Raw genomic sequence first — 26762 nt, forward strand, 5'->3', positions numbered from 1 at the left:
TCATTTCAATGCAGTAGTTGCATTACCTTTTTAAGGCGTGAAGCAGAAATAGATAAATGCTTTTCTCACTAATTCTGGCCCTGCTTTATAGATCTAAGAGGCTAGAATCACTATCCAAACTTTTGGGTAGTTACGTGAACAGAACTACCAAGACCGAGTTGTGTCAGCTTCCAAGCAGTCTAGAAGGGTTTGGACTTCTGGAATATGTTGTTTCTTTGATGTAAGAAAAATGAACAGACACAAATTTGGGGTATTCTTTCTTATTCTACTTTTTAGATTGTTCCTATTATTTCTTTGACTAAAGATGAGTAAAAACAACAAAAGCAGCAACTAAGATTACATGCATGTAGCACAGCACCACATTCAGGGCTCTATCAGAACATCTTTGCGTTCAACCTTTAAACACGTGTCACCAGACTACTTCCAATGTCTGTGTTTCTGTGTCTGAACCCACCCCAAACACATTAAAACTTCGTAAGATCATATACTTTTCTGTCATTCACAGTCACTGCCACCAGCCATATGCCAATCACAATTACGCCTCCTACACCCAAGGCTGCCAGTCTGTCTGGAGTTGCCATGGCAGATTCATTTTAATCTGTTCTAGGAATGTACAACTTTAATCTTGACTGTACTACAAAAAAACCCCATTGTTGATAGCAGGTGTCAGCAACAAAGAGAGTTAAACCAATGCTGAATGTAGTTTACCTGCAAGTGTGCTAAGGATAGACATCAGCACTGTTTCAACTGCATTCATTCCTGCCACCCTGATGTAAGCAACAGATACTTTTCTAGTGTAGCCAAGGCCTTAATTCCCCATTCAGCTGCTTTAAGCAGTTAAACCTAATCTGTTAAGACAATTGGAAACCTGCTGTGGTTTTTAACTAGGGCTGTCAAGCGATTAAAAAAAATTAATCGCGATTAATCGCTTTGTTAAACAATAATAGAATACCATTTATTTAAATTTTTTGAACGTTTTCTACATTTTCAAATATATTTATTTCAATTACAACAAGTGTACAGTGCTCACTTTATATTTACTTTTATTACAAATATTTGCACTGTAAAAAACAAAAGAAATAGTATTTTTCAATTCACCTAATACAAGTACAGTAGTGCAATCTCTTTATCAAGAAAGTTGAACTTACAATCATAGAATTATGTACAAAAAACCTCAGCATTAAAAAATAGAACAATGTAAAAGTTTTGAACGTACAAGTCCAACCAGTTCTACTTGTTGTTCAGACAATTGCTCAGACAAACAAGTTTGTTTACATTTGCAGGAGATAATGCTGCCTGCTTCTTGTTTACAATGTCACCTGAAAGTGAGAACAGGTATTTGCATGGCACTGTTCTAGCCAGCGTCGCAAGATATTTACATGCCAGATGTGCTAAAGATTCATATGTCCCTTGATGCTTCAGCCACCATTCCAGAGGACATGTGTCCATGCTGACGACGGGTTCTGCTCAATAATGATCCAAAGCAGTGCGGACTGACACGTTCATTTCCATCATATGAGTCAGATTCCACCAGCAGAAGATTGACTTTCTTTTTTGGTGATTTGTGTTCTGTAGTTTCTGCATCAGAGTGTTGCTCTTTTAAGCCTTCTGAAGGCATGCTCCACACCTCTCTCTCTCAGATTTTGGAAGGCACTTCAGGTTCTTAAATCTTAGGTTGAGTGCTGTAGCTATCTTTAGAAATTTCACATTAGTATCTTCTTTATATTTTTTCAAATTTGCAGTAAAAGTGTTCTTAAAATGATCACGTGCTGCGTTATCATCTGAGGCTGCTATAACATGAAATATATGGCGGAATGTGGGTAAACCAAAGCAGGAGACATACAATTCTCCCCCAAAGAGTTCAGTCACTAATTTAATTAATGCATTTTTTTTAACAAGCATCATCAGCATAGAAGCATGTACTCTGCAATGAAGGCCGAAGCATGAAGAGACATATGAATCTTCAGTGCATCTGGCAGGTAAATATCTTGCGACGCCAGCTACAGCTGTGCCAATGCGAACACCTGTTCTCACTTTCAAGTGACATTGTAATTAAGAAGTGAGCAGAATTATTTTCCACAAATGTAAACAAGTTGTTTGTCTTAGCAATTGGCTGAACAAGAAGTAGGACTGAGTGGACTTCTAGGCTCTGAAGTTTTACATTGTTTTTGAGTGCAGTTATGTCCCAAAAAACCTACATTTGTAAGTTGTACTTTCATGATAAAGAGGTTGCACTACAGTACTTGTATGAGGTGAATTGAAAAATACTATTTCTTTTGTTTATCATTTTTACAGTGCAAATGTTTGTAATAAAAAGTAATAATATAAAGTGGGCAGTGTACACTTTGTATTCTGTGTTGTAATTGAAATTGATATATTTTAAAACGTAGAAAAACCTCCAAAAATATTTAATAAATTTCAATTGGTATTCTATTGTTTAACAGTGTGATTAACTCAAAAAAACTGAGTGAGTAATCGCATGAGTTAACTGCAATTAATTGACAGCCCTATTTTTAGCCCTTTTTGTGAAGAGAGGAAAGCATTTCAAACATTACCCATTTCAATGAAGGTATTTTCATATCTGTCCTAGCTGCCAGTGTGTGACCACATCAGCAGTCAACTGAGATGTTATAATCACCAATTTTTGGCTTCCCTCTAAGATCAAATAAAATAAAACAAGCTGTAAGCAGCACTGGGGCAGCTCATCAGCTGGTGGAAATCAGCATAATTCCAATGACTTCCAGGAAGCTACACCAATTAACCCCAGCTAAGGACCTGGCTCAACACACCTGATACTGAAGAGATCTGGGTTCTCTTCTCTTGGGGAGATTTCTTTACTTTTCTTAGCCCAGTTTCTCCATCTGAAAAGACAAAATACTAATACCTTACCTCACAGTGCTATAATAAGGCTGAGTTCTTTAATATTTGTAAAACGTTTTAGCATCCTCAGATGAAAGGTGCTATGAAATTGCAAAGTAGTTGTAGTATTACGAGCTGAAGTTGGGACTGGTAAAAGAGAGTCCTTATGAAAACACAAATCTTTTCAATAATAGTAAAGAAAATGTAGGGACAGAACATTTCTTTTTGTATCAATGGTCTTTTTTTTACAAGTTTGCTCTCTGGCAGAAGTCACCCTATAGCAGAATAACAGATTGAGGTAAGTCCCTTAGTATTTTAAAAGGTGACCAGAAAAGCCTGCAAGACCTCATTATAGGGTTCTGTGTTTCTCTTATAATAGATGATCATATCAATGACACCTAAAGCAGAACAGTGAGCTGCATTCTTTATGGTGCTTTAGATATTAGTGACATCAATGTTAGTAGGGGAAATGCAGCCTCCTGGACTCAGATCTCAGAATGCAGATAAGTCGCAGAAGTCAGCATTTAGTAATTTTTATTTTAAAACATATACTTCCAATGGCCTGATTCTCACATGGATAAATGTCTTATCAGTCTTAAACATTTTAAAAATATTTCAGTCTGTATTTAATGGCCAGTGGTTTTACTAAAAGCCAACCAACCAAACAATTTAGGTAAGTTGCAATTTTTAACACCCTGCCCCCTTCTTGGTTTTAACACCACCTGTAAAGCTTGAGTCTTCACCACTTTGAGCACTATGGCTTGTATCTGAGTGTTCACTGCTTAACTGATTATTTCTGTATGGTCTTCTCCACCAGGACTTGATAGTATTTAGTGAGGATGAGCAGACCCCCGCCACCACCACTTTGCCACCTCCGTTTCCTGCTGAGGGCTCTTCAGATGGAGCACCACCACTGGTGCAGGCAGCTGCCAGTGACTCCTGGAACAAAAGTATGATAGCTAAGCAGTTCAAAATCTGAGCAGGGACAGAAGTTCTGTATTAATATAGAATCTTTAACTGAATGAGCTTTACCAAAATAAGTCAGTTTGGGAGGTATTTTATATAACCACTTTACTGCTGAATAATATAGCTGATACATGGGGCAAAACTCACATCAGCTTCTGGTGCTTCCTGTGCTTCAAAGGAATAGTCCAGTCCAATGGACGGGGAAAGAGTTAATTGAAATGGGCAGACCTAAAAAGGGTTCAGTTTGATTTCAGGCAACCATTCATAAATTTGGATGCTTGTTCTGACTCTGTCTCCTTTGGTTCCTTACCTTCAACCCTCTGATATTAATTAGACCTCCCTGAAGTCTTCCCCTACAAGGCTGCTGTATGTAGGACATCAGTTTTTTTGCTTGTCCATGGGCACCCTCTGTATTTAAATTTTTTCTACACTCTAAACTTTCCCTGTTCAGAGGCGCACACTGAGTGCATTGCTTAGAAGATTGGAATACAGCAGAGCATAAGACTCAACCAGAGAGGCTGTCAATACTGCTAGAGAGCAGGATGTTCAAACAGTAGTGGGGAAGGTGACAGGAAGGAAGGGACATGTGTGGAAAAGGAGTTATTAAGAGGCAGCCAGGGAACAGAGTGAAGGAAGAGACTAGGGCATAGAGCTGGTGCTATGGAAGGGGCCTAGAAAGAAGGGAAGTTTTTTGAGGCTGTGAAGAGAGGAGGAAATATGAACCATAAAAAAGTTCTGAAGCATTTCAGAGAAAGAGTTGAGATTTAGTTCAGTTAATACTTTTGAGACCCCAGATTGTACAGTCCTAGCTTAAGAAGAGTCTCTGAAATGGAGTTATTTCTATACAGACGCACCTCGGGTTATGCAAACCCGACTTACACAAATCTGCACTTATAGGAAAAGTTCCGTGAGTTTTTTTTTTTTTTGCGCATAATTGTCGGGTATATGATCCCAACTTACACAAAATTAGACTTACACAAGGTGTAAATTGGGGAGTGTCTGTAAGTTATTTTTGTAAGTAGGAGTTGTTCAGCTTCTCCACAATATGGTTTGTATTTTTCTCCCCTCTACTTCATTAGGATAAACGGCTGAAATCAGCTTCCTTAAGAAGGGTTCATGTGTTCCTGCTGCTATCTCTTGTGAGAGTTCTGTGACATCACAATTGGTTGCCGTGGAAACAAGTGATGTCACAAGCAGAGAATTAGGATCTCAGGCGCAAGACATGGGGGCGAGAGAATAATAAGCAGCTGGAGTAGGTGAACTCTCAAGGAACCAAGATCGTGTTTTCATGCCAACGCTCGTCTCCTTAGTGATAAAAAACGAGGGGGAGTGAAATGCAGGAAATCTCATAGCTTAGAAGATGAATTTCTTTTACATTTTTAAAGTCTTCCGTAAGACTTTATATTATAAATATAAATTATTATTTAGATGTAAGCATAAAAAGCGTATTCAGGGTGAGTGGGGGGGATTGTTTGCTTTTACTCCTTGTCCTTCCCTGCCTTTAAAAACATAGGAGAATGTGTCACCTCATTATTTGTGTATGTGAAACAGCCATAAATGTCTTTCTAAAAAGCCTATCATAAAAATGCAGGGAGGGGAAAGAAAAAGGATGAGGGGATTCATTTTTCTGTTCTTGTGAATGTAATAGGTAAAACCAAAGCTGCCTGTGGTAAAAGCTGGACTTCACTACATGTAGAGTTGAAATCTCTCCCTACTTATCCTGCAGGGGGGGAAAAAAGTTTATCATCATACCATGTTGCAAAGCCTAAAATAATACTAGGGTCTGTCATGTGAATTCTGGGGAAGATGGACAATTCAAACCAGTTCCACATGCCTTTAACAAATCTTTCTGCTATAAACACACACAGTATAATCCCTCTATGTTTTCTAGACTGGTTCTCATTATCTCAGCTAATCATAGAATCATTGAAGATTAGGGTTGGAAGAGACCTCAGGAGGTCATCTAGTCCAACCCCTTGCCCAAAGCAGGACCAACCCCAACTAAATCATCCCAGCAAGGGCTTTGTCAAGTTGGGCCTTAAAAACCTCTAAGGATGGAGATTCCACCACCTCCCTAGGTAACCCATTCCAGTGCTTCACCACCCTCCTAGTGAAATAGTTTTTCCAAGATCCACATCTAAAATCTTCCGCCACTGCAACTTGGAGACCATTGTTTGCTTGTTCTGCCGCTCGGGTCATCTGCCAACCAGTGAGAACACCCATCAGCTCCACCATCTCTTTTGTTTGCCCCCCCTCAGGTAGTTGAAGCTGTGCTGCTTGCCTATGCCTATCACAAAAATCCCCTCCCCCCACCTCACTCCTTCTCCTTTTTCCTCCTTTCTCTCCTCCTTCTCTTCATTCCGCAGACGTAAATTAATCCGCAAGTTCCCTCAGCCTCTCCTCATAAACAACTGTGCCCCACCCACCTAATGATTTCATTGCCCTCTTTTTGCTTGACTCTGCTCTCTCTCTTCCAATTTTGTCCAAATCCTTTCGGAGGGAGGGAGGAGGAGTGGGAACCGCAGATAACTAGCAGATGTGGCGGGGTGGGGCCTCACAGTGCTGAATAGGATGGGAAGTAATCACTTCCTTGATCTAATTTAATGGAAAGCCCAATATGGGCAACTACTTAAGCCTTCTTTAACAAAAAGGCACATAGTGCTGTGTGACTCCATATCCAGCTTCTCGTCCACTGGTAATCCTTCCCCCCCTCAGGTCTTTTTTCTTCCTGGTCTTTCTGCAAGAATTGCCGCTTAGCCAGTCAGTTCCCAGGCTGTAGCAGTGCATGGGATCTTCTGTCCTAAGTGCAGGACTCTGCACTTGTCCTTGTTGAACCTCATCAGAGTTCTTTTGGCCCAATCCTCCAATAGGTCACTCTGGACCCTATCCCTACCCTCCAGGGTACCTACCACCCCCCCCAGATTAGAGTCATCCATGAACTTGCTGAGGGTGCAATCCATCCCATCATCCAGATCATTAATGAAGATATTGAACAACATTTGCCCCAGGACCTACCCCGGGGCACTCCACTTGATATCAACTGCCAACTAGACATCAAGCCATTGATTGCTACCTGTTGAGCCTGACCATCTAGCCAGCTGTCTATCCACCTTATAGTCCATTTATCCAATTCATACTACTTTAACTTGCTGGCAAGAATACTGTGGGAGACCACATCAAAAGCTTTGCTAAAGTCAAGGTATATCACATCCACTGCCTTCCCCATATCCACAGAGCCAATTATCTCAACATAGAAGGCAATCAGGTTGGTCAGGCACAGGCCTTGTCAAATTGGCTGCATCAGATGTGCATGGTACTTGATTTCAAAGATACCATGTACAGCTGAATGGAACCCAACCAAAGAAAGGGGTTTAAGATATATAGTATTATTTTTTAAAAGAAAACAGCTCAGCTGAAAGCATCTGCACTAATTATAATTCACCTTACAGCTCTATCCCTTTTCTCTCAATATGTTATCCAAAGTTTTGATTTACGCTGTCACCATTTCAATCTCATTTTTGCTGAATAGCATACCACTGGTAAGTATATTTGGAAAACATACAGTTCTCAATCTGAGCATGCCAGGATGTTCTCCGGTTTTGAGTTTCTGGCTTTTGCAGGTCTATGGTAGGTTGCATAGTAGGTTGTTGTGCTTGTCTTTCCATTCTAGTTTTCAATTAATATTTTTTCCCATATGTTCAGTAGAGGCTTACTGTCAGAATGGTGGAGAGTGCTGCAAGATGTATAGGGAGAGGTATGTGTGGGGAGCAGAGTGCTGGAGTAGGAGGGGTTCTGCAGATTAGGAATGAACTGTAATTTTTAATAATTATTTATATTGCAGTAGCACCTAGAAACCCCAATTAGGGCCTCATTAGGCTATGTGCCAAACACAACTGTAAATGACAGTCCCTGTCCCAAAGAGCATAACATTCCTAACATATAAGACTCAATAGGTGGATAAAAAAGGGGGGGGGGAAATCAAGTGAAATAATTAGGATAGCATAATAATCAGCAGAACAGTGTGTGAAAGTTTACCTAGTACTTGCTTGTACTGTCCTGACTCTGGCTATCAAGAACTTTTCAGTCGCAATTCTAGGAATGAGAAAACTGCAAACAAACACACACGTCTTCAATCATATTTTACATGTTAACCAAGATGTGGAAAGTCAATACTCAGAGTTAGTTATTCTACTTGTATAAGCAGACCCAATAGCCAGACTTATTAGCAGTTTAGTAAACACCTTGAGTATTTTTCATCTACAAATTCCATTTCCAGAACTACTTAGTACCCACTAAGAACAGAGAAAAGGTATAGTTCAATTTTTAAAAATCAGCAGCAAGCTGAAAGTGGTGCATGAGGCTTAGTTCTAAATAAAGCGGCAGTAGTTAAACCACAGTTGAAACCCCAAAGAAAGGATGGCTAAGAAATAGAAGCATATCCTAAAAACCTGCAGCATTCTCTTTTCATATAACATAAATGAGGTATGACTGCAATCATAGTCACTGAACACATGACACTTAAGTGACTTCCTTTCCCCCTTCCTTTGAAAAACCTAATCTCCTTCTTCTAGTTGCTCATTCTAGAAGGTGGCTGTCTGCAGTGCATTGCTATAAAATTCAATGCAGCCCTTATTACAATCACCAAAAAACTCAACAACAACTAAAAAACCCTCAGATACAGAGAAAAAATCATCAAAAGAGAGAAGGTTTCCAGGAACTAGTCAAAATGCAAACCCAGCATGGGAAAAGAGAATGGGATTTAACAATGTCTGACATCTAAACATTCTGTTTGAACTGGTCTTATGTATGTTAAGGAATAATGGGCCAGACCTTCAACTAGTGTGAACTGGCATTGCTCCATTGAAGTTAGTGGCGCTACAACAACTGAGGATTGGCCAAGTATCTTTGTTCTGTAAATTCCCAAAGAAATGTCAGTATTATATCAGATGGCCTTCATTATTAGCCACATTTTTCAACAAGAAGCTGGTTATGAAACAAGGCTCTGAGGTGAGAGACTTTCTTTGAGAGATTTGACACATACGGTAGATCTACACTGCAATAAAACACCCATGGCTGCCCGTTTTAGCTGACTAGGGGTTGGGCTGAGGGGCTATAAAATAGTGTAGTCATTTAGGCTGAAGTCTAGGCTCAGAAACCCTTCTCCCTCACGGGGTCCCAGAGCCCAAATGCCTCAGTGGCGGCAGTGGCTGTCCCTTGATACGAGGATGATGTCTGTCAGGAGGAAAAGTCATGATGAGACGTAAGATGGCTGAGGAGTCTAATCTGCGCTCTACAGATGTATGTGACGGGTGGTTGCTTGGAAAAAGCACAACTGCTGGCTGGGAGGCTGTACATTTTCCTTCCTTCTCTGCCATTTCTCAGACAATTCTCTTCAAAACAGGCTGAGGCTTGATGTGTGATGCAATATCATTGCAGTCTATTGCCAGACAGCTCTTAACAATTCATGGGGTCAATACTTTCCTTCTTAAGATATACTTTCATGGTACCCTTGTAGTGTTTCCTCTGTCCCTCACTGGTCCTCTTAACATGACTAAGTTGGGAAAAGAGGACTTGCTTCAGAAGACGAGTATCAGCCATCCGCACACAATGACCAGCCCAGTGAAGTTGATGTTTCATAATCTTCGCCTCAGCACTGATGATGTTAGCTGCAGAGACCGCTGCCATTGGTATGATGGTTTTCCTATCTGATATGGAGAAAATTCCTAAGGCAGCACTGTAGGTACCACTCCAGATGCTTAAGATGGCTTCGGTATGTCACCCACGTCTCACACCCATAAAGGAGAGTGGGGATTACTGCTGCATTGTAGACCAGAATCTTAGTTTCCATCCGCAGGTCTCTGTCAATAAAGGTGCGATGAGGCAACTTGCCGAAGGATATGCTAGCATAGCAGATCCTATGTTCAAGCTTCATATTAAGATCCAAATGTCTACAAGGAAGTTTTATAGCCCTGCAGTCCAAGGCCCATGAGCCCACACCTGTGAGGAGCCAGAGCACAGGGTCCAGCCCACACCTAAACATCTACACTGCAATTTTACAGCCCCACAGCCCAAGTCAACTGACATGGACCAGCAGCGGGTATTTTATTGCAGTGTAGACATACCCTGTATATGTTTGTGTGCATGGTCTGAGAAGCCAGACACTGAAAAAGGAAGTTTTGGCTATTAGACAACAAGCAACTTTCAGTCCTTTTTGAAATGGTTAGCTGGACAATTATTTTGCAAGCTTTACAACCCAGCTTGCAGAGTGTCTCGTTGTTATCCTGTCAGGCAGTTAATGTTTAAACCCATTTATTTTCTGTTTTCATGGCTGCACCTCAAGAAATGCATTCTATTTTATCTAAACTGAAATGGATCTGGCTGTTCTGTTTGGGAAAATATTGACTGTAATGTCCTAGAGTGGTCTGTTTGCCTGTTTTCAAATTCAAAACAAAGTAAAGAGGAATTAACTGCTGAATTGTTGGTGTCACATCAGTGAAAATCAGCCCCCAGAAATTGCCCTGACAGTGACTGTGGGTAGGCTGGGCACCAAATGAGCCATACTAAAAGGCTAAATAAAAGTAGGTTCATCCTCCATTCCCCTGACACAGCTCTGTCAGGGCATGCCAATTCTAACCTACAGCCCCCTCCTTTGAACACATTAACTAAGACATTAAAAAGAAAACAGACAAAAGAGTAGTGCAATAGCCCACCGTATGTTGCCTTGTCCTTCATGGGCTGAGGACATGGCAACTCAGCCCTTCTGGGCAGGGCCGGCTCTAGCAATTTTGCCGCCCCAAGCACGGCGGCATGCCGTGGGGGGCGCTCTGCTGCTCACTGGTCCCAAGGCTCTGGTGGACCTCCCGCAGGCGTGCCTGTGGATGCTCCACTGGAGCCACGGAACCAGCGGACCCTCTGCAGGCACACCTGCGGGAGCTCCACCGGAGCCACCTGCTGCCCTCCCGGCAACCGGCAGAGTGCCTCCGCGGCATGCCACTCCAAGCACGTGCTTGGCGCACTGTGGCCTGGAGCCGGCCCTGCTTCTGGGGGATGGTTCACATCCTGTTGCACCCAAGCAGTCCTCTCCAGCTAAAACTCAGGGCAGCCCTGATGGGTTTTAGACAATTCTAATGCTTCTTGGCGAACAAATATCTGAGAATGGGCTCTTCAGTTTAGCAGTGAAAGGTACAACATAATCCAATGGCTGGAAGTAAAAGCTAGACAAATTCAAACTGGGAATGAGGCATATATTTTTAACAGTGAGGATAATTGCCATTGGAACAACTTAGCAAGGGTTGTAGTGGATTCTCCATCACTGGCAATTTTAAAATCAAGACTGGATTTTTTTCTAAAAGATTTCCTGTGGGAATTATTTGGAGGTGGCCTGTGTTATATAGGAGGTCAGACTAGATGATCACAGTTGTCCCTTCTGGCAGCAGAATCTATGGCTCTAGAGGCAGCAGTAGGACACAGAACCTTCCATGGAGTGAAAAAGTCAATTAGGGAAAATTGTAGGGGGGCATACTGTGACTATTCTACCTGCCCAGATTTCAGTACTCCCCCATACTTATTGCCCAGGCAGGGCTAAAGCCTGCAGCCCTTTACTAAGGCTAAAGGATAAGTAATCAAATGGTGGCATGATAGTGGAGGACAGGTGCAGATGGGGTTCATTTAAACTGCAAGGCTCAGCTGTCAAGTATAAAAAGGAGAATGAACAAAGATGGTGGGAAGACGTTGGTCTCAGCCTGATGGTTGTTTGACTGCTGCAATTTGCACCTTGGAAAGAGAAGAATCTTGTCCTTTGTTGATTTTTCTGCTTGTATCCAGGAAGGGGGAGACTTATTTTTTACAAGATTAAATTTTGGAAAAAAAGAACATCTGTTTTTGTTTTCTATTTGGTGAGCTACTTGGGAGTGGGGGTGGGGAGCTCACTCTGTGATAGATCCTAGGGGTCCTGACTCTTCCTTAAACAAAAATGATCATTAATAACATTGTGGCTATATAAGCTAAAATGAGATTAACAATCCTTATGCTTAGGTTGGAGTGAAGGTATCAGGAATAGTTCCAGCCCTCATGGACATCATTACATAATTACTAGGAATGTTAACCATACTCTGAAGATTCCTATATTGTACATTGCTGGAGACAACCTATAGGACAAAAGGAACAGTGATCTGATTAAAATGCAACAACTCATATGTTCCAGATGACATACAATGCAATATAAAAGAATTATGCTCTCACCTGCATGGATGTATATAAGGTATAACAACTGAAGTCAATATTTCCACTAATGTAAATGGAAAGAAGAAGAATCAGATCTATATTTATAAGTTAAAAATCAGGGTGACAGGGTCAGGCCCGGCTCTAGTTATTTCGCTGCCCCAAGCATGGCGCCACGCTGCAGGGGGCGCTCTGCCGCTCACTGGTCCCGCGGCTCCGGTGGATCTCCTGCAGACGTGGCTGCAGAGGGTCCACTGGTCCCGTGGCCCCGGTGGACCTCCCGCAGGCATCCCTGCGGAGGGTCCATTGGTCCTGCAGCTCTGATGGACCTCCCGCAGGCGTGCCTACAGATACTTCACCGGAGCCGTGGGACCAGCAGACCCTCTGCAAGCATGCCTGCGGGAGGTCCACTGGAGCCGCCTGCCACCCTCCCGGCAACCAGCAGAACACCCCCCCCCGCCCGCGTGCCGCCACAAGCACGCGCTTGCCGTGCTGGGGCCTGGAGTCGGCCCTGGAAAGGGTGGCCTGTGACCTTGTAACTGTGTACTCCTCCATTCTGAGACCCATGTTTTAAGTTTACGTAGCCTTTCAAAGAGATGCTTGTTGGCAAACTCAAGGGTATTGTCACTGTGCAAGCATTAAAAATATTGACGTATATTTAGAAATAGAGGAGATGACTCCTCTTTGGGCCCAACTGATCAAAAAATACAGTTCACGTACCATGTCCGTTGGCTGATGCGCGAGTCCATAGACTTCTTTGTGGAACAAGGCAGTTTAAAAGGAATTAATTGCAACTTTGGAAGAAATTCTTCTAGCTGCAAGGAAATAAAAGTAACATTCTGGAGCACTTTTGGCTGCAGATAGTGCCAAGACAAGGAGCTAGTAAGCTCTTGAATCTCTCCCCAAAACTATTGCACGGGGATTTGACAGTTTTGGATGCATTTTGACTAGTTCCTGGAAACCTTCTCTCTTTTGATGATTTTTCTCTGTATCTGAGGTTTGTAATACTGTGATACTGTCATAGCTTTCCTACTCAGATCTGAACCTTAGAGTTTAGAACATAAGATGCTAGCATGAAACCTCCAAGCTTAATTACCAGCTTAGATCTGATATCGCTGCCACCAGACAGGAATTTCAGTTCCTGCCTCACTCTGGTCTCCCCAAAACCTTCCCTGGGGGACCCCAAGACTCAGATGCCCTGAGTCTCACAACAAAGGGAAATAACCCACTTCCTCCACTCCCTTCGTCCTCTTACTCTCCCAGGGCTCCCTGAGATACTGTGCATAAACTCTTGAATTACAACCGAGAGGACAATTCACCTTCCCCCTCTCTTTTCCCCTTCCAGTCTTCCCGACAGAGACAGTAACCTGGCAGAGAGATTCCTATCCCCTTGAGCCTCAACTAGAAAGAAAATCAACAGTTTTAAAAAAGAAGCTATACTTAAAAAAGAAAGAAAAAGACAATAAAATGATCTCTGTATTAAGTGACAATATACAGGGTTTTGGCTTAAAGAAAAACAGAATAAACAGCCTTATTCAAAAAGAATACAATTTAAAACATTTCAGCACTACACAGACTAAATCAAAAAAAAACCAACAACAATATAAGCCTATGTTTTTCTACCTTGTGTAACTCACAACTGAAGATTAGAAAGCCTGAAGGTAGAGAGATCCTCTCTCAGAGCCGAGAGAGCACTAGAACAGAACAAAGAACACACACCCAAAAACTTTCCTCCCTGAGCTTTAAAAAATCCAGTTTCCTGATTGGTCCTCTGGTCAGGTGTTTGGTTCCCTTTGTTAACCCTTTACAGGCAAAAGAAACATTAACCCTTAGCTATCTGTTTATGACAGATGCCAAGCTATTGAATAAGACTAGTCTGATCATTTCTAGGAAACCAAGACTCTCATAGGTGACTAGCATTTAAATAAGACAGTCACTGAGGACTATACGTTACATGCACCAAAATAGCATTCAGCTTGAGCAAGACAAATTTGAATAAAGTACTATGACTAGAGATCATAATTACAGATATTGAAGAGAGCACAGTGTTACAGGTTGGTTATAACCAGTCACAGGGCAGCACTATTGAAATAATGGAGGTGCTGCAGGTCAGGATCAATCATTGGCAAAGATCTGTGGGAGAGCAGATCTAGAACAGCAGATTAGGTTGCAGAGTCACAGGAAGGCTGGTCCCCTAACTACTGCTTTGAATAGTAGATAAAGCACTGTACTGAGACTCATGAGACCTGGTTCAGTTCCTCTCTCTGCAAGTGACCTGCTGTGTGGCCTAGGGCAAGTAATGACCTTCTCTGTGTCCCAGTTTCTCCATGTGTAAAATGGGGATAATGATACTAACCATCTTTGAAAAGTGCTTTGAGCTCTACTGAGGAAAAGCACTATATAAGAACTAGATACTATTATTATTGAAACCTAGATATTTTGGCTCAGATACAACTGTGATGGGTGGCAGTAGAACACCCTAAAATAGAAATTTTCAGTTGGTGTGCTGTTTAATCCTCACCTTCTTTTGTACTTTTTGAAAACATTCCCAAAGTGAATAGAAATAGAAATCAATATTTTCAAAAATTGGGTGTCTAAAGTTAGATTCCTACAGACTTATTTAAGCATTGAAACAAATGGGCATAATTTGCAAAAGGGACCAGCTCTCGCAGCAGCTCCCATTCACTTCAGTGGCAATCAGCGCTCTTGAAAACCAGCTCACATATTTAGGTGTGTAAATAATAATTTGGGACCCTAACTTTAAAGCATCTATTTTTACAAATCTTGGCCAGAATGTTTTCCCAGCAATTCTGTTCCACTGTTTATGTACACAGAGGGCATGTTAACATTTGTCAAACTTACACCGCCTTTTGGGGGAAGACTATTGGAGGATGGCAGAATCCCTGCATAGAAACTGTAGCTAGTTTTTCAGACAGAACCTGTTCCAATCTCCAGAGATACACCAAACTGGATTCACAAGGGAGACTTAGGCACTTAACTGACAAGTTAAGTGCCACTCGCATTCACAAAATCACCATTCAGCTGCTGCCTAAAGCAGTAGATCCCTAAAGTCCCTAAGCACCTAAGTTTCCACCAGCAAAATGCCCCTGGTACCTAAATTGCATGTCCAGCCACCTATGCCCTTGAATAGTGTCCCCACCCCCCAGTTCAGTGCCTAACTCATGCCTAAGACCTGGTGGGAGTCACAAAATTCCCCTGCCTACCTTGCATCTGATCCAGTAGACATGCTCAGAGGATACCTTAGAGTATGTCTTCAGATTGGGCCACACACAAAATGGTGGAGGTGATGCCACTTCCCTTTCAATGTCCCAGAGCACAGAACACTAAACCCAGGGATTTAGGGTGACCAGATGTCCTGATTTTATAGGGACATTTCAGCTATTCAGGGCTTTGTCTTATATGGGCACCTATTACCCTCCTCCTGTCCCAATTTTTCACACTTGCTCTTTGATCACCCTACAGGGTTGAACCAGGACTCCCACCTCCCAGATAAGCTGTGACCAAGTCATGAAAAAAAAAGTGCCAGAATGCATTTCCATTCCTCATCACTCAGAATTGGTAGTACTAGAAGTCTGAGGAAGAAGCTAGCATGGTGTTCTAGAGCATTCCGGCATGACTCAAGCCTGCAGGCGAGAGCCCTAACCATTGTGCTGCAGAGGCACGCTCACTCTCCCTCTCTCTGGCCCAATAACTTTATTCATAGTGGAACAGGTCCAACAGCAGAGACTGAGAGCCCCACCCCAAAGACCCACATAGCCCAGTGGCCAGGACACTCTTCACAGCAGTGAGACTTGGGTTCAAGTTCCTTCTCCACATCAGGCAGAGGGGGAATTTAAACCCAGGTCTCCCACATCCTGCGTGAGGCTGCTAACCACTGAGATATTGGCTGTAAGGGGGGCACCACTGCCTCCTCTTGGCTTAGGTGCCTAACTTCCAGGGGAAGTTTCATGGCTATGAATCCCAAGCAGAGAAAAGGTGCTTAAATCCAGGCCAGAGGGAGGCGACTAACTCCCGATGGGGTATAGGTTTATACTTCTTTTGCATTGCTTGCTAGGGAGCTTAGGTGGCTCCCTACGTGGCTTACTGTTTTTTGTGAATCCCATTTTTAGGTGCCTAACTCTCCCTATATATTGTACAAGGACCCTGGGTCCTTAACTTGAAGTAGTGAATTCCACTAGGTAGCATGTTATCTAAAAGTGAGATGGTGCAATAGTCTGTATTGCAGCACCTACATGCCCTCATGAATCTAGCCCACAGTGCTGTTTGGAGTGGCAGAATTTGGCCAGTAGCACATGTGCTTGTTTGCTATCCCTTCCTGGGGAATGAATGAAGTGGTTCTGAGGGCAGAGGCAATGAAAGCCAACCAAAAATGAATGCTGAATGCAGCATTTCTTAGTATCAGATCCTCTGTGGAGGTGTTCTGGTTCAGTAAGCGGGTGTTCAGGTTAAGAAAACAGCAGAAGGGTAAATGGAATGAAAAGCTAACATGAGAACTGGGAGCCCAATGCCAAAGGAGAGCGATGCGGATCATAATAAGAGGGAGGAAAAGGAAGAGCATCTTCAACACATTTCTCAGATGGCTCCTTGCCACTACTCTCAGCTTTACACTGTTTCACTGTGAAAAAACTGGAGTGCATGTATTATTAAATGACTTTCAAATGTGTTTTCTACAAAGGATATAGTATTCAGAGAATCACAGAATATCAGGGTTGGAAGGGACCTCACGAGGTCATCTAATCCAACCCCCTGCTCAAAGCAGGACCAACACCAACTAAATCATCCCAGCAAGGGCTTTGTCAAGTTAGGCCTCAAAAACCTCTAAGGATGGAGATTCCACCACCTCTCTAGGTAACCCATTCCAGTGCTTCACCACCCTCCTAATGAAAAAGTTTTTCCTAATATCTAACCTAAACCTCCCCCACTGCAACTTGAGACCATTACTCTGAACAGCCTAGATCCTTCCTCTTTGGAACCCCCTTTCAGATAGTTGAAAGCAGCTGTCAAATCCCCCCTCATTCTTCTCTTCTGCAGACTAAATAAACCCAGTTCCCTCAGCCTCTCCTCATAAGTCATGTGCTCCAGCCCCCTAATAATTTTTGTTGCCCTCTGTTGGACTCCTTCCAATTATTCCACATCCTTCTTGCAGTGTGGAGCCCAAAACTGGACACAGTACTCCAGATGATGCCTCACCAATGCCAAATAGAGGGGAATGATCACGTCCCTTGATCTGCTGGCAATGCTCCTAATTGTACAGCCAAAAATGCTGTTAGCCTTCTTGGCAACAAAGGCACACTGTTGACTCATATCTAGCTTCTCGTCCACTGTAACCCCTAGGTACTTTTCAGCAGAACTGCTGCCTAGCCACTTGGTCCCTAGTCTGTACAGAAAAGGCACTTTAATTTAAACTTCTAACTGGTTTATATTTTTCTCAAAAATATAAGGTATAGAGATTTCAGATCTTTCCATTATTAGAAATATATTATTTCATTATTCCTTACCTACGCACATACGGGCACACACAAACATCCCTCCCCCCCTTCTCCTGCCCCAGCAATTAAAGACCCATCTCTTAAATGTAACATTTAACAAGAACATACAGTCTGTCTTTTAACAAAGATACTGTATCTACCATTGAATCAATACATTCACTGATTCCAATCTCCTCACTGTATCAACAGTTTAATACTGCAGGCTATTAGTGTACTGGTCTTTCTATTATCTCTGAGCTCTCTTTCCTTTGAGCACTATAATTACTCACAGAGGAACTTTCATTCACACATTCTTAAACCGTGAGCTACATTTCAACTTTTTAAAAATCTCCTGTCACACCTGCTGACTCTCTGCTTTGAAACCTGTAATGCACGCCTATCGGGCTAACATGGAAATTGCTCACAGCAATAGCCTCTGGGAGTCTAGCTCTGTCTAACAAAACCACATGGTGGTATATGAAGAATAAAGCACTGTGTGCCAGTAACAAGAAAGTGGAGATATCAAGAGAGCAATCGGGAAGGCACTAGTACTGTAGGACAGAGCTTTATATCTTAGAGGGGCAGTAGCACATGGGAATTGCGTGAGGCCCAGAACCATAGGTGCTGGCACTTGGGGTGCCGGGGGTGCTGCTGCACCACCTGGCTTGAAGTGGTTTCCATCATATCCAGGATTTACAGTTTGGTTCAATGGCTCTCAGCACCCCCACTATACAAATTGTTCCAGCACCCTGGGCAGAACCATATTCAAACGACTGGGAGCATCTCAAGACCATCTGAAGCAATCTTTCCCAAGCTCCTTCTGGCGAATGCTCAGAGAGAACAGTCCTTAAATTGCATTGGGACAAGGTCCTAAACAGTGATAGTAAGAGTAATAAGGGCAGGGACTGTATGTTGGAGAACTTGTCCCACCACTTTATGAAAAGCAAGGACTAATCCCCCTCTTACCCTCCACTCTTTTCTTACATTCAAACAGTTTTGTGAGTCTATGATACCTGTATAAGGAAATTGAGATTTTCAAGATTAATTCTGGTCTGAGTTTAATTACATACGTCACCTTCGCAGGATTGGGCCTTAAAAGGCACAAAACCAAAGGAAGAGTGGAGGTTGGGGTCCAAGTAGATGATTCAGGTGATGACTGGCACATTTTAGTAACGTGGATGTTTTGAAGTTTATTCAAAGTTAGGGTGAAGTGGCAAAAGAGGAGTTAATAGGAGCAAGGAGGAGGAAAAGTGACACTGAGGGGACAGAGAGAAAGTGATATGGAGAGAAGAAAGGAAGGAAGGATGAAGAGGAGCATGTATGGGTAAGGAGACTAAGGCTGGTAGTGGAGGGACTGCGATAGGAAAGGTAGGGATACTTGCCTTTTGCATTTTTTAAAAAGCCTTTTATATACTTTATTAAAAAACCCAGAACAATGTACAATTGCCCTTGCCTAATTCTATGATTTTAGCTTTACCTCTACAACATAACCATTGTTCTTTATGAATTTAATAAAATACCACTCGGTCCCTTTCCACCAAACAACTGATCTCCAATCCACAAAGCAGGTTCTCTCTCTATAGAAAGATAATATTGTGTGCGCGCGCGCATGCAGGCAACCTCCACCCCAATTCCCCACACTCATCGCCACCCTGCAGAAAAATAGAAGTCCAGATGAGTTCTGATAATTTCTCTAGGCCATTAGATTTCTGAAGGCTGCTCTGGAGGTAATGCTGTGCTGTTGTCAGCTCTGCGCCTCTAAGGAGGGAACCTGCTTAAGCCTCCCCACCATCACCTCTGCAGGTATCTGGGGGAGGCCTTACGGGAGTCAAGAGCTCCAGAGTTTGCCTTAAGACACTGGAATGCAGATCCCATTTTGAAAGCAGAGCAAAGCAGGGACTTTCAAAAACTGTTGCAAAAAGTTCTATGTTTTTAGCTGGATTAATAGTTATTAACCATTTTTTAAATTCATAGAACTTACCTTATAAGGATTTCAGGAATGTCTGCCTGTCTCATGCATACCACTGCTGAATCAAACTGCCATGTTAACTTTCATCAGATTGTCAAGATTACATCTTATGGTTTGATTGTTAATTTTCTAATTATACATAAGACACTTAGGTTTAACGATTTATGGTAATTTGTAACGAGATGTAATAATTAGAATTGTACATTAGTGCACTTTTCTATGAATTACAAACTGCTTCATGGACAGTAGATCATTCCAGCTCTACTGCTGACTCACTGTGTAAGCTCAGGAGAATCACTTAACCTCTCTGGGTCTCATTAACTCCTCTGTAAAAATGAAGATGCTGTATTGTACACCTTTGTAAAATGTTTTGAAATCTGTGGCTGGAAAGTGCTAAGCATTCTTGTTACTGCAATTCTAACTAACTTGGGCAGCCCAGCCTAGCAGCTAGTGCACCAAACTGGGACTGAGAAGATATGGGTTCTAGTCCCAGCTCTGGCCTACTGGGTAACCTTGGGTAAGTCATTTTCCCTCTCTGTACCTCAGTTTTCCCATCTGTAAAATGAGGATAATCTACCTCCTTTGTAAAGCACTTTGGGATCCACTGATGAAAAATGCTATTTTAGAGCTAGTCACTGTATTTATTAATATTATTACTCTTCCCATTCAAGATGCAACTCCTTTTCTGTGACATTATTCTCACTTTTTGCCTGACAGGTATCATATCCTTCCCTTCACAGAGCAGCCTATCTACCTCACAAAAATGGGGCACAGGCAGGAGAACATACAGCACAGTCACAAATCCTGCTTCAGCAATCACTCTTATGCCTCCTTCAAGGACACAGTCAGCAAACACGCCCAAAATTGCAGAAATTTTGCTTGGTCGTCAGTCATCAGTTCCAGAAAAGCCTGCCACAACCAGTCAACATGTCCCAGAGTCAGACTTTCTTCCGTCTAGCAGTGTAGCTTCTGTGGAGACTCTTTACCTCTCCCCTACCTTCAGCATCTTTGATCCTTTAAGGAATAGTGTGGCAAACAGTGAGATTCTGAAACCAACTCCAGCTTCTTCTAAACAATTCCCTGGACCTAATACAACCACCATGCTGAACTTCAATTCCTCCACACCTAGTAGTCTGCAGACATTTAACACAAATCTCCATCTTTCTCCAAGGCCAGGTGAGTTTGTGCATTCCATGTCTAACAGTAGACAAGTGTCTAATTTGCATTCTAATTTCTTTGTTACCGCCTCTCCCAGCCCACATCCTCTTTGTAGTTCTTGCAAAACATGCATGCAATAGTGACAGCACTCAGCAAAGGAAGTTAGCTCTTCAGAATTTAAAAGGTGTTAAGAAAAAAAGTTATCTGTGCCTTGTCTTGTGCCTCCTTGTGAATCCTTGCTGTCACTAGAGTGAACACAATACTAAATGTTCAGAGCTACTTAAATGGAGGTTAAGTAACATCTTTCCTTTACATTTTCATATTCAATATTAGATACGACAAGCCAAAGCAAAATCTTACAGAATGAAAGCAGTAATAAGTATCTTTATTTAAGAGCCCTTGAAAATACTGTAAGATGTTTGTACATCATTTAAGCGAATTTAGCGCAGTTGCAAGGTGCTGGATTATCAGCGCTGGGGACTGAAATTCTCCCGTTACTCACAGAACAGCTTCAGCATAGTTAATGTCAGAACAAGCTTTTATCTCAGTCTCACCTCCGCTGTTCAACCCTGACCATAAGGTAATTCAGTCTCCATGGCCTATTCACTGCTTAGCTTCTCTGCTGAGACTGCCAACAAGAGGGTCCAGTAGTATCAGCTCGCTCCCTTACTAAGGCCTGGACAGAAACCACAAACTCACTTCACCTAAGCCACTGAAAAGCTACCAGATAGTAATTAATGATCTGCAGGATATCAGAAACTAGTGGTTTAGAAGTGAAAGGTTCCTTATCCCAATCCTAGTCCCCAGACCTCGCTAGTCCTGTGACTTTTGTATCAGACAGCTTTATACTTGTGACATGCAAACAAATGAAACCCCTTTGTTTTCCTCTCACATGAGAAATTCTCTCTAAACAGAAACTGTCAGGAGTTAGTAATCTTGTGTTTATACCTGTGAGAGTTACTGGATGTCAGAAGAAACCTCTGAAGGAGGAGACAGGACTAGAGAATGAATAGTTGCCTCCATGAGAGTCAGTGCAGTGTTCTGAAGGTTCTCACTTGTTGATAGAGTCAATTGCTTTTGAGAGCAGCTATTTTTTAAGTTTAAAATGGGAATTTCTGAGACTTTCCCATTTAGGTTTATAGAATGTTGTCGTATGCAAAGAAACATTCTTGGGTCTTGAAAATGCAAACAAAAATACAATCATTTGGTAATGTTTTTATGTCAGTTGCACCAAACATTATTCCCCTCTTCACCTCCAAGTCACTCTGGTGAGTCAGCTTATTGTTCTCACCTCTCAGGAATCCATCTCTGCCTGACAACATATCATACTCAGTCTAGATCACTGAGCCAGATTCATTTTAGCATTTTGTGCATATAATTGTTTTGGAGAGTGTGGAAAACAAGGTGGATTGCATCCTAAGGTGATAGTGACCACCTTAGAGGGTGGAACCTCTAAAAAAAGAAACTTTACTCCAGTAAAGTGTCACTACTTCCAAATGAAACAAAATTGATGCCACCAAGGAGATACTAAGTATTTTCAGAATAGAAGAGGAAGCCAGTTACTCATGGAAGCAGCAATCAAGTGGAGAATCTCTCCATCTCAGAAAAAGAATTAAAAAAAATAAAAAATAAATAGTGTGATCTGTTTGGTGAAAGTCAGACAGCCAAGACCCCTGTACATTGTACATGGAGATTTGAAAGACAGGTACTCGTACTGCTAAATTACATATGTGTTTATATTTTAAATAGTAGTGTGTCGATATAATCAAAATATTATCAGTAGCCTTGAGGCAAAAAATCTGTTAAACTGCTCCTTTCAGAGCCTATAGTTATTTGTGTCACTCCATCTTTTTTATTTTTATCCTGCAGGACAAAATAATTGCATCCTATTTGCTTTTTCACATAGGAGGTGGAATCAGTGCATAGTGATGCAATGATGTCGAGCATCAGTAAAATGTCACAGTGTTAAGACTGAGTGCTAGGTCATGGCCTGTAATAAAGCTCCTTTTTGGCACTTTGGCAATGCAATGAAGACAAAACTCTTCTAAAAGGACAGCTAAGGATTCCTCCAGCATGGGGGAATAAGGCTAGAATTTCATAACTGTCTCCTTCCCAGCCGTTAAAAGAGGGAGAGTGCTGCACTGTAGTGATCCTCAGGTAGTGTAATGAACTCTGGGACCATTACAAACTGGTCTGACTTAGAGCAGTTCAGGGGCCAAACAAGTCTCCTAGGAAAGGGAGGAAGACTGCAAAATTGGCATAAAGCTACCTTCCCCCTGTCCCAAGGTGTGGTGGGTGCTGCTCTGGCCCATCTGAGGATTTAATCCTCAGTGTAGTGTCTTTGTAAGGCTGTGGGGCCTACAAATGTCATTCCTATATTCTCTAGCTATCCTATAAGCTCTGTGCTCTCAGGTCATGTATGAAGATCAGGAATTGTCTCATGAATTTTGAAATAAGTGGGTGTTCTACCTATAAACCTGAACAATGGTCTGTTACAATTTAGCACCATGCTGGGTGTTTTATTAGGTCCTTTTTGGCTTGTGAATCAGTCCAGTGTTAAGGCTGTTTGGGTCTTGTGTCAAGTACAGCATGTGGACTGAATGTTACATAATACCACCTCATTTTCCTCCCAGCTCTACTCTTTGTGCATTTTAGGGCAGAGGTTAACACTTTTGTGTGTGTGCGCGCAACACCCAGCACAATGGGACCCAGGGCCCAATCAGGCCTTCAGACATTACCTTAGTATAAATAATTTACTACTGCTACTATTAATTTTATGCAAAGATTGTATAGTGTTCATTTTTGTTTCTCTTTTACATATGTTTTAGGTTCAACCAGCTCCATGGCAACAACGTCCTCTTTTTCCACCTTTTCCATTTCATCCCCAGACTCAGTTGTTCCAGAGAACATAGTTCATCCTAACCTTATCCCTTCCTGTGGACCTTCAGGCTTGTCTTCACCTCACAAGCTCTCCTCTTCTGTTTTCTTTAATTGTCTCAAGGACAGGATTACACATCCTTTTTCTTGCCAAAGATCTGAGGAAGAGGAGAGTGAAAACACCAGCATCCTGAATCTCCTCCCAGATAATTCAAGACGTTGTGCTGGAAAAGTGAACAGTTTTGAGAGCAGAACTCTCCGCATTTCTGGTGGGAGCTGGGGGGCATTTCCTGTGCAGAATGTAGATCCCATGGCTAGCCCCAATATGCCTTCTGCTGAAGGGTCACGTAATGTGGGCACAACACAGAAAGCCCTGGGCACTTTGGAGGAGATAAAAAATGCAGTTCTGGGACTGCGAGGGGACATAGGTAAAGTGGCCCAGGAGCTGCAAACCATTGGCAGCCAGATGGCAAGTCTGGTGGGTGACATTCAACATATGAGCAAGTTCTCGGCATCTTCCCAAACTGCTAAGGATGCCCCATGTCAGTAGTAATTTTCACAATTTTCAGTGTAGCTTTGTGGTATCTCGTCCCAACAATACACTTCATATAAGTCATCAGACCTCTTTTACAGTGTTGAAATAACTACAGATAGAAATGCATAGGGCTGTTCTTGTCATGGTCAATAAATAAATAATTTACATCTTTATCCTTTGAGTTTTGTTAACATTTAGACTACACACACCTTGCATTTTACAAAATCCTCACATGGCACAGGACAAAGGTTTTGTGCATGCAAATCTGCCAGAGCAGTTATTTGTCAGCAAATAAAATAATATGTATCATGCAGTTCATTTATAGGGTGTCCCTGCATGTCTGAACACCCCTGCCGCCCTTGCAAACTGTATAATATAAGTCTTAGTGGGGAAAAAGGCAGCATGTGCATGCTTGGAAGTACCACAGATGCGGTACTAGGGAATCCCAGAGGGAGCCACAGGAAATAGCTTACCAGAGGTGTAAGACTTAGTGCCAAAAATAGGTGTAAGTTAATTGTTTAAAGAAACAAAAAACTGAAATGACAAAATGCACCACTAAATGAACCAGAAAAGAGAAATGAAGAGCAATCCTAATAATTACCCCAAATCATCCAAAAACTGACTTATAGCTGCCACATGACTCACTACTTTTTCAAGCTGTCTGTAAGCTCTACAGTTTGTTACTCTCACTGCTGACTAGGTAAAGACTAAAACCTTGTATATTAAAAGCACTAGGCCCCTCTTCCTTCCAAGACAATGATCCGCTGGCTCCTTCCACACCCTGTGTCTTCCTAATGGAGGATGACAAACTCACCCCCTTTCTATTTTACTTCATAAGGAGGGATCCAAGTTAGCCTCTCTCCCTCTCTCAAGAATGGTTTTTCCTGGTTCCAGACCAAAACCTAAACAGGTGGATTGGCTGGTTGGCCCTGGACCCTGCCACATGCAACAGGTCCAGTCTAAGTATAAAGAGAGGCCTGAGGAGTGGCTAGCAAACACTACATGGATTCTCAATGAATTCCGCAACTGACAAAGAAATTTCACTAGCCCAACCGTCAGAACAAGCCCTCAGCCACAGCAAATCAAAAAACCCAAATCTTCAGGCCCAATCCATTCTTGTCAGTGGAACTCTGGTTGCACATACCCAAAGGCAGAAAAATCTGCCTGAGGAGCTCAAGATGCCCTCAAACCCAATTCTTTCAGAAGGGTATGGAGCCAGATGTGCTGATTCAGTGCATCTCCTAGGGAGCCACTTGTGATATGGCTTCTCTGGAGTCCTAGCTGGAGTTTAAAACTTCTACTCTTCATCAGGATCCCCAAATGAGGATGGTACCAGCACCTGCCCATTGCTGGAATTGAACGTGTCCAATGGTGCAACTGCAGCCACAGGCCAGTTCAACTTGCAAACACTGTACCTATGGGGGCAGTGGAGGAGGGAATCAAGTCCCTTACTGAAAGGATGTCACAGATATGATTCAGTCAGCTCATCTAGATCAATCCCACTTAGTTCAATGCTTGGATCAGAGACCTCTCAGAAATACTTAGATGCTGCAGAAAGTGATGGTGGTAAGATGGATGTGGCAATCTTCTCTATGAGTTAATATTGAACCAGTGGCTTAACAAGGTATGTGGAAGCCCCATACTACTGTAAGTGCAATCTTTCAGATGAGACAAAGACAGAGAGAAGACCTGAATGCTTGGCATTCCTTATAAATATAAAGGCCAGTAAAGGTTATAGTGTCCTGACCAAAATTCCATTATGTGTTGCCTACCTAAAAACTCCCCACATAGTTTCACTTGGAAAAGGTACTCTTCACTTCTTGTCCTAACCTGTTGTGTAATATTGCTTTGTGTTACTGCAGTTAGTTGTTTTCATCCTGAAGACGATCGCATTTCAGGTACGGATTAAGCATGCCCTACGTGTAGTTTGTGTGTTGCTTTCAATTTGTAAAGCGCTTTGAGATCTTTTAGGACAAAAGATGCTATGTTGAAATGTAAGGTCATCATTGCCTAGGAGGAAAGCATTCCAGAGACACAGGACCTTGACAGAGAAGGCCACGCCTCCTATCCTTTCAAAACTCTATAGTGGGATGATCAATTCCAATGGTCAGTTGACAGGACAGAAGGCTGCAAGTGGTCTGTCAGATAGACTGCTCTTATATTACTTTAGGGCGTAAATACTCGGACAGTCATACTCGCTTAACATCAAACATAATTTGCCACAATATTTTTTGACATTATCCAAGGTTTTTCATTAAATGGGTGACCTCCCTCAGAGAGTGGTGCGTGGCATCACAGGGAGGCACGGCCAGCATTGTGAACCTTCTATTGTAGCCTGTGAAGCAGAGGCAAGCACCGCGGGAGAGCGCATGCTTCACCCTTTAAACGGGTATTGCAGTGCCTGCTGACTTTTACTCCAAGAGGTATTCTGGCTGAGTCATGCCTCTAGGCACTTCTGCTTGGGCTGAATAGCCTCTACATCTCACTCACCTTCCTGCTTGCACATCACCGAGTCACCTCTTGAAAGCCAGAGAGAGCAAGGAGAGAAGAGAGAACAAGAGGTTAACACTGAGACGTGCAACTACAAGAGAACTGGCTGAAGGTTCTGAGGTCACAGGAGGAGAATATATACAATGATAACAGAGGTTCATCAGTTTGAAAAACTCAGAACTGGAAACAGAAGTGGAAA

General features: G+C 42.4%; 1 protein-coding gene across 1 annotated transcript in view; it reads left to right on the plus strand.

Moving 5' to 3' along the window:
* ENTHD1 (ENTH domain containing 1) overlaps positions 1 to 24128 on the plus strand; it is a 60834-nt gene extending 36706 nt beyond the window's left edge. Inside the window, 3 exon segments of the mRNA XM_032788060.2 lie at positions 3677 to 3843; positions 20216 to 20679; positions 23490 to 24128. Coding sequence (XP_032643951.1) covers positions 3677 to 3843; positions 20216 to 20679; positions 23490 to 24088 — 1230 coding nt within the window. The 3' untranslated portion in view covers positions 24089 to 24128.
* The last annotated feature ends 2634 nt before the right edge of the window (positions 24129 to 26762 follow it).

This window comes from Chelonoidis abingdonii, chromosome 1, assembly GCF_003597395.2.
Source record: "Chelonoidis abingdonii isolate Lonesome George chromosome 1, CheloAbing_2.0, whole genome shotgun sequence".
NCBI lineage: Eukaryota > Metazoa > Chordata > Testudines > Testudinidae > Chelonoidis > Chelonoidis abingdonii.